The sequence below is a fragment of the Limulus polyphemus genome, unplaced genomic scaffold (genome assembly GCF_000517525.1).
Source record: "Limulus polyphemus unplaced genomic scaffold, Limulus_polyphemus-2.1.2 Scaffold685, whole genome shotgun sequence".
Classification (NCBI taxonomy): domain Eukaryota; kingdom Metazoa; phylum Arthropoda; class Merostomata; order Xiphosura; family Limulidae; genus Limulus; species Limulus polyphemus.
In genome coordinates this window covers 356,302-364,988 of record NW_013666295.1, presented here as the reverse complement: position 1 = coordinate 364,988, position 8,687 = coordinate 356,302, and the positions used below count along the sequence as shown (strand labels likewise).

The window sequence follows — 8,687 nt, the reverse complement described above, 5'->3', positions numbered from 1 at the left end:
AAAATAGTTCCTAGTTTTTTACAATATCCTTCCTAGTTTTCTCCTAGTTTTTTATAATGTACTGCTGGAGAGCCTGCTTATGTCTGTGGTCAAATTTACATTAGTCAGAATGTCAGAAATCTGAAAGTTAGGTTTTAGGAACATAAAAATGTGGCAGAAAAATGTAAAATAAATGAGTCAGCTTTAGCAGAGAATGTGGTAAACACATCTCATGTTATAGACTGGAATAATGTTAAACTGACAAATCAGGAGGAGTAGCAGTATGAACTAAATATCAGAAGAACAACAGAAATTGAAAAATATATATTATGCTGAACAAAGAGGTTGTCCAGGTTTAGAAGAAACAAAGTAGTGGACATATGACTTATATACTCTTTGGTGTGGTTAATTCTAGATGGCATTAAAGGTATGCAAATAATTGATATGGTTATATAAGTCATGATCAAGCTTTAAATTTTTTTTCTTGAGAATGGTGGTGTGGAACACTGAAAGCTGTAGTCTTTTTATGGCTAGACCCTGTTTTTAATAAATTATTTGTGCAATTATTATAATGTTGTACTTCTTTTAATTATATATATAGTAGTAGTATTTCTGAGGTCAACATTTTTCTTACCAGAAAATGTATTTCAGATAGCTACTTACTTCTCTGCACCACCTGCCCACCCTTCCTTCCCACTTCCATTGCACTTTCTTTGCCTCTTCAAGAATGAGCCTTCGATCTTGTGCTAATGCTCATGCCAATTACTGTGAATAGAGGTCATGCAGCCCTCCTATTGGTGGAGGACTACAGCATTACCAAAATTATGTCATAGACTGGTGCAGTACACACAGTCACATGTAGAAGTTGGAGTTTGTTTCAGACTTGTGGCTTTCCTAGAAATATCTTGGACCACATCATACATGATTATTTTTATCTAAAACTAAATTATGTTCTAAAGCAAATAGTTTGAGTGATATTGTCATATTCTGTCAAGCATGCATTTTTAGTGAAAAAACAATAGTATAAACATTTCATAGAGTTTATCCACAAATAGGTGTATTGGTTATCTTTCAATTGAATATAAATTACAAACGTTTTTCAGATTTAAAGATAAAATATTGCCATTGATAACATCTAATGCTGTTATGAAGTTAAATGTCCTAGGTGTAGTTCTAAGTATATCAGATCTATCACCAATTTCAGATGTTATATAAACTTGTTTATACTTGCTTGAAGGATAGTTCATAGTCATTAGCTTAATTTGTGTTTTGATCATTTGTTTGTAGACAATCTATTAATAGACTTTTTATTTCCATTTTCATATATTGTTATATGTCCATACAGATTCATATCATGATTAGGCTGTCATTGTACAACTTACTATAAAAGAAGTTTAGTAGTTTGTATCATGTCTTATTTTACTGTTTGTATCAATGTATGTGTGGAATAATGTGAAATCATGTAATAAAAGGGTGACTGTGGTAAAACAAGGAATTATTTAGAAGATTTATTTCAGTAGTTAATGTGAATTTTTCTTTCTTTGTTGAAAGTAACTATTTTTTTTCTGTGTTTTTGACACTTCGTGTTTCATAAAATATTAAGAATTAAAGGGTATTTTTATTGTTAGTGTTATTAATTTTCAGTTTATAAAGTCACAATTTTTGAAATCATTGTTATGTAGTATTTTACAATAATTCAAATAAAATTCTTCAAATACAACAGTTTTCAATAAATAAGTATGTACATTTCAGCACATTGAATAAAAATAAGCTGTTGCTAATTCACTTGTATAAGTTTTATTACATATAACTCTTCTCTCAATCCACTCAACATTCCCTTCATACCTGTACCATTATCTTCTACCCTCTGACAGGAATTAAATTGGGCTGTAATGGTATTCTTTTTATTCAGGCCATTAGTAGTACTGGTCCTATGACTGAAACCAAAAGTACCAAGAGAAATAAAGAACAACCAACAGCAGAACAATTACAGCAACATTTTTAATGATACACACAGGTGTGGAAGTTTGTCATCATACAGAAATATAAAAAAACTACATTGAATGAAAAAGTTCAGAAATGCTTCCCACCCCTCTGCAGCACAAAAGGCTACTACCTTGCTTACACTGCCATGTAAGTTCCTGGGCATGCTACAAACCTTGAACAAAACTCCCACTGTGTATTGTACAGTCTTTAATATAATCATCATTAGACAATAGCCCTGTGCTTGTCTTCAGGTATGTTTTTCTTAATAAGATTTCTGGAATTTTTGTGCTTATTATTTTAAACTTTCATTACTATTTATCATGTAGTCTTTCTCTCCTTCATTATATGAAAGAACAATACTAACTTTTAATCTTATCATTTAAAACTTTCATTTGAATTATCCTTAGTTTTTGTTTTTTTTTTCAATTGACCTTTTACTTTTTGGAACACTTGTTCCCATTGTTTAATCCAACATACGGGTTTTGTTGAGTGCTCTTAAAGATCATCATTAGACCTTTGCACCATTGCCATAACTGGCTCATTTTTTTTCTAACTGATAAAATACAAAACACAGACCACCAGAATATCAGTTTCATGGTTTAAATGGATGATGCATTCCTGTTCCCACATGTCTGGCATCTCCTGAGGTTTTTAAACACTCCTTGACCAGAGTCATCCAAAACTGTCATTTCAGTTGGAGACAGTCAGTGATATTACTGCCATTTTGCACCACATTGTTAACTCCATTCTGATCTTGAATCTAGAGAAGGATTTTTGATCTCCTACTTCTTTTACTTATACTGAGCCTGACCCACCTTGTGTATCACCACTGTTGTTTCCATGCCAGCTTTTGCTTGTTATTCCTTCTTCATGACATGGGTCAGGTAATCCCACTTTCATCCTTCACTGCTTGGATTCCACTGGTATATGTATTTTTTTTCTTTGTTTTGTCTTTTGCTTGTAACATTTTGATGAATCGCAAGTTCCCTTGTTGCATGATCCTCCTTTACTTGATTCATTTCTTTTAGTTTAGGTATTTCCCCATTTTCATTCTCTCTGTCTTCTTTTCTTTATCTTTTACTCAACTTATTTATCATTATCATGCTTCATCTTCATTTGGAGGCTTCCATCACAACCTAGCAACTTCATTTGGGCAACTTACACATAACTGTTTTTCAGCTTGCCCTCAGTTTTCTTCCATATTTCCTAGTTAACTTGGTTACTTTGTTTTCTGGGATGTCCTTTATTAGATTACCTTACTTTCTGACTTTTGCCTCCCTCAATCTCCTCTTCAGGACCTTTTTCTTGCATCTTTTCTTTATGATGTGATTTCTTAATATATTTTTTATATGTCAACATCTTGAGCTGATGCTGCTCCTGAACAGTTGCTGATCACTTTAGTTTCCTACCCTTGGAACCAGAGGGTCCCACCAGGTTTTTCATTGTATATGGCTTTGTGGGGTCACCCCTCTTCTGTTCTTTGTCCTCTTGTTACTATCCATAGTCCCTCATGTTTGAGTACTGGCCATCATAGGTCTTAGAAGCAAATTGTTACTGGAGACATCCGATGACCCAATCCAAAGTCTCGGATATTTCTCCACATCCAGATTTGTCTGCCCACCTTTCACTTCCTTTGATTAGTCTGCAGTAGCCCACAATTTGGTTATCACCCATTCTCCTTCAAGTCTCATAATTTTTCCTTGTGTCAATTGAAATTTTTCCTCAAAGGTTAAATTCTTGAGGACCATTATTCCACTCTATGGATGTTTGGTCATTACTGGCTTCCCCTGTTGCAACTTTCATTTTCCTTCAAGAGTCATAACATTTGGTGTGGCTGGTTTGGCTCTCCATTTCAGTCTCAACCTCCATCTTGTTTTCTTTCACTTAAGGGTTTCTCACATGTATTGTTTTGGAAGACACTCTTCTATTGAGTCTGATTTCTCTGAGATGTGCTCATACATGTCACCTTCAGTGGTTCCTGGCCTGTCAATGCATGTATCTACAAAGATAAATTATCTTCTTTTCAACCTCTCGTGGCAATGGTGGCTTACTCAATCCCTTGTGACCAGGACATCCATCTTTCCTCACCTTTCTCAGGTTTGCATCTGTTTGGAGCACTGGGAGGCTCAGAAGTGAGCCTGTGGGCTCCTTCTGCTTACATATGGGGTTTCCATTTCCATGATGAACATAGTACTGGTGACACTTTATGTTTACTTTGTGCTTGATACTAAACAATCTTACAACCACACCTTTCCACTGCCTCTGTTCTGGATGCATTATCCATTTCCAACATCTTGTTTCCAGATGTGAAGCTTCTTTGATTCTATGTCATTGATGGCTTGCTAAAATTAAAATTTCTTGTCTGTTTAATTTTATTATTATTATTATCCGTTTGGACACATCTGTTGTTTCTTCCTTTTCCTGACAGGGAGGTTCTCACTCCTGGAACTTCTGTTAAGTGGTTCTGGACTTTCTCTTTTGGGCCCGTAACCACAAATGTCAGTTCCCAATCTTTCGTGTCTCAAAAGTTCAGGCCCTGAGGGTGGATCAACTATCTCACCTAGGCCTGAACCCTTCCCACAGAGTGGTTTCTCCATCCTCTGTTGTTTTCAGTGGATTTGCTTCTACTATGGATATCTTTGATTGATGAATGTTTAACATCAGTGAGATGTTTATTTTTTTTATGTTTATTCATGTAGGAGTCATAATTAATAGCTTCACTGTAAACAAAATATAGGTTTAAAAGAAATAACTACTTTCAGTTTGTTTTTATTTATAGAAAACAATAGAATGTTTTCAAGAAATGTTGGTAACAAGAAAGCTACCTTGAAGTTAAGCATCTTAAGTAGTGATGTTCTACAAGATAATATTATGTGTCTGCCTTGTAAAAATTAAATATTTCTTTTTCCTCCTCAGAAACAGTATTCCATTTGGTAAACCATTAATTTTTATTTTAGAATTAGGAAGCTCAGAAGTATTTGAAATCAGGTTAACTCTAAGTAGTTGATCTTGGGATGTTACATGTATATTAAATAATCAAACATGGAAGGAAAAAGAAGCTCACCTTTTTTAAATATAGGCATAAACTTTTAATTTTATTATGAGTTTATTTTCACGGAGTTATTCTGAGATGCATGTACTTATTTGATTATTTTATTTCTAACTTTATCAATGCTCATGTATGTCTCACTGTCAAGTGAGATACTGTTTAAACTAATAGACAGTTATGTTCTAGTTTAGCTTATTCAGCCTTTGTAGAGGAATGTATTTTCTTACTTTTTGCTATCCGTTATGAAACTTCATTAAAAATCTTTCTTTTTCTCATTTCTTTAGGTGCTTCTTATACATGTAAACTTAAGCAAGGTGTTCATTCCACAGGTTCATGTTCATTTTCAAAGAAAAGCAGGAAGAATTTGTAAATGCCTTGTCAACAGGAGAAGGAGCACCAGAAAAACCAGATCTTCATGTTGTAATCTTGTGGCGACAAGAATTTGACAAAGTTCGCTACCAGTGGTTAGAGGCTAAGTGGTCTATAAAGCCAGATGCTGTAAGTTCATTATGTCTAATTTATATTTTCATCAAAAGTGGCACAATAGATAATGCTGTTTCAAATTAATCTAAAATATGAAACTGTGCTCATCAATAAAGTATGTTAATTAATCTAAGATGTAAAAACTGATTTTTTTCTTAGATAATTTTTTTTCTTCTCAATTCTTTAATTATGGACCAAAATTATACTGGACTAGGAAATTCTCTTTTGTTACCAGCATGGATATGTTTAACTTAGAAGCTGTTCTTCACTTCAGGGTATAAGCTAATGTAGGCCAGAAATAAATAATAGTATTTTTGACCATTTGTAAGAACATAAGGTCTTCAGCAATGAGTCATTTTTTTTGGTTAAGCTTTATAGTTTGAATAATGATTGACATTTGGTACATTACTGATCAAACCTGTAAAATGCAGGCTAATTTTTAAGAATTTAGTTTTTAACAGGTAAATATTTTTACTCAAATGTCCCATTTCAAATTATTAAACAAAATCGTTTTTAATTGAGGTGTTCATTATAATTAAATTAAGTGCGTGTTAACTGTCTTTAATAATAATAATATTTAAATTGGTAAGTATAAAGATTATTAATATTTTCAGCATAGTTCAGTACATAGACCATCACGTGACTGCATAAATAAGAGAAAAACCATATTCATAGATTGTGAGATGAAGTTGTAGATCATAAAACAATTTATACCCAGAAGACTTGTTATACTCTCACAACAGAATTTGTTGAAATAGTGTCTTAAATGCTGTTAAATATTCAATACAAAGTCTTTTAAGAAGCTTATTTGTTTCAATTACTTAATCTGTATCCCTTCATTATAAAAACATTTGTCTTTTTGTAGATTATCAATATCTCATTAGCCTGTGTTGTGAAAGCTTAAAATTATTACTGATTTCCTTATTGTTCAAACCCTCTAATAAATCTGTATAATTGATGTGTTAATAGTGGCATGTTAAATTACCAGCCTTTATTTATATTAATGAAGTAAATTATTGTATACTTTTTTAGATATAAAAAACATTCTTTTACAATCTTCAGTTCTGAAAAGATTACCCATGTACTGTGCTTCATGACACTCAGTCACATGTACTTGTGTTAATGTAAAACAGAATTATCATGAATTCTAATATATGAAAAGTGAAACTTTTTGGAAATATGTTATCATAGAAGCTTATATATTGAATAATTTAAAATTATGCTCCACCTGGTTTCTGTTCTTAGCATGATAATCAGTTAGTTTTCTCTGGAATTTGTTTTTTTTTTTTTTTTGCTGCAGTCAACTAGAATCTTGCAAACTGTTTTTACTGAATAAGGTATTTATAATTTCAAATTCTGGGCTGATTATATCATAAAGGTTGCAAGAAGTGATTTTTCTTGTAAAACATTTTTTTTAAAATATCCTGTAGAATAAATATTTTTCTGTATGCTAATTTATGCAATTTTTTAAATATTGTGCTGAGAAATGGAAACTTTTATATGAAAATTATAGATGAATAATACCAAGAAGAAATTAGAAGAAAACTTACAGCAGCTGATACAAACAACAGAAGGTCTACCTTATCATGCGAAAGTTGCTAGTCTATCTGATGAACAAGCACGGGGACTCTTTAGTCGCATTGTAAATAGACTTATCATCATGGGTGATGTACTACGTGACAACATCAGTCGCCAAGAAGTCCTTCCAGCCATTTCTGTTGTCTTGTCTGTTGCATTTATTATCATTGTGGGTTATGTCATGTCTTATCTTGTGTAAGTTCAACCATATCTTTTTTAGAAATATGTCATTAATAAGTATTTTTCTACATTTTCTTATATTGTTTCCTGAATATCTACTCGGTATTAAGCTATTTTGGGTAATGCTTAATATTTTTGTATGTTTTGAGATTATTTAGATTAATTTGATAATATTCAACATCTTTTATATTGTTTCTAGATTGTTTCAGGATTATGCTATTTTGGGTGAAAAAGAAATTCCAAAATGATTCATCCACTAGACCAAATCTTTCATGTAGTTGTTGATTGTTTGATCTGCATGATGTAGATAGTGAGATCTGGGTGTACTGTATACATAGTTACTTCACGAGTGAGCAGTCAAACAGACGACTCAGGCTCAAAGACTAACCAAATTTAAAAATCAAGAATAGTTAGGTTAACAAAAATATGAATGGTCTTCAGTTAGGTAGGACTTGTTTCAGTCAAGGTGGAACATTGAAATACTTCTTGTGCTATTAAAATAGTAATGTTTAACTATAGCAATCAAATTATTAAGTCAAACTGTGGCATTTAGTAATTTTAAGGTAAATCAGACTACATTATCAAGGTAGTTAATTTCAGATGTAACTGTGGCATGTGAATATACCATGTGTTTCTATTTTCTTGTAGTACTACAATGTTTATTCTGAATTCATTCCTTGTTCTATATAGGTGCAAATTTCACATAATGTGGTCAAGAATCCTGTTAAGTTGTTCTTCTTTCAAGTTACATTTGTTCCTTTTGAAAATGGATGATATCTGTTGTTACTGGGGAGAACATTATATTAGTTTGTGTAAAGATGTCAAAAGCAGTGTCTTTCAATAGTTTTTAAGCTGATATATAGAGGTCACAGCCCCACCTATGTAATAATGAGAATGACAAGTGACATAGGTAGTGCATATCTGGGTAAATGTGAGGTTTCTTGTGAACTAAAGAATAATGCATTTAATAGTCTGGTACATCACTTCAACTTTAATGGTTGGAAGAAAAGATCCAATAAAAACAATTGTCCAGGATTATTATAACTACAAGTACACTCACTGTATGTGTGTTTCTTTGTTATAATGAAGAATGTGAATTTTGTTTTACACATTATGTCCAGTTTCATTGTTCCACTTGACATTGAATCAATCAATAATGGATTTGGTACTACTCCATAATTGATATTTTATCAGATGTTCAGTTATCGAGTGGACCTATCCACTTATTCATTTTCACCTAAATATGCCAAATAACAATAAGAACTCAAATTAGTTTTATATAGTTGTGGTTTTAATAAATGTAATGTTAGACAGTATCGAATATCATTAAGTATAGTAGTACTTAATAGTAGGGATTGTGATGAAACAAAATGGCAGCCATAAAAAATCGCCCATTTAAAACCACCTTTCAAATGTCTGAATATTGTTGCGT

General features: G+C 32.2%; 1 protein-coding gene across 2 annotated transcripts in view; it reads left to right on the top strand.

Annotated features, from left to right (window-relative positions):
- The window catches only part of LOC106459946 (dnaJ homolog subfamily C member 16-like), a 153,401-nt gene that overhangs the window by 107,152 nt on the left and 37,562 nt on the right, over positions 1-8,687 (top strand). For both annotated transcript variants that reach the window (XM_013919618.2, XM_022386521.1), the window contains exons 6-7: positions 5,344-5,512; positions 7,011-7,270. In XM_013919618.2, coding sequence (XP_013775072.1) covers positions 5,344-5,512; positions 7,011-7,270 — 429 coding nt within the window. The remainder of the gene's footprint in view (positions 1-5,343; positions 5,513-7,010; positions 7,271-8,687) is intronic.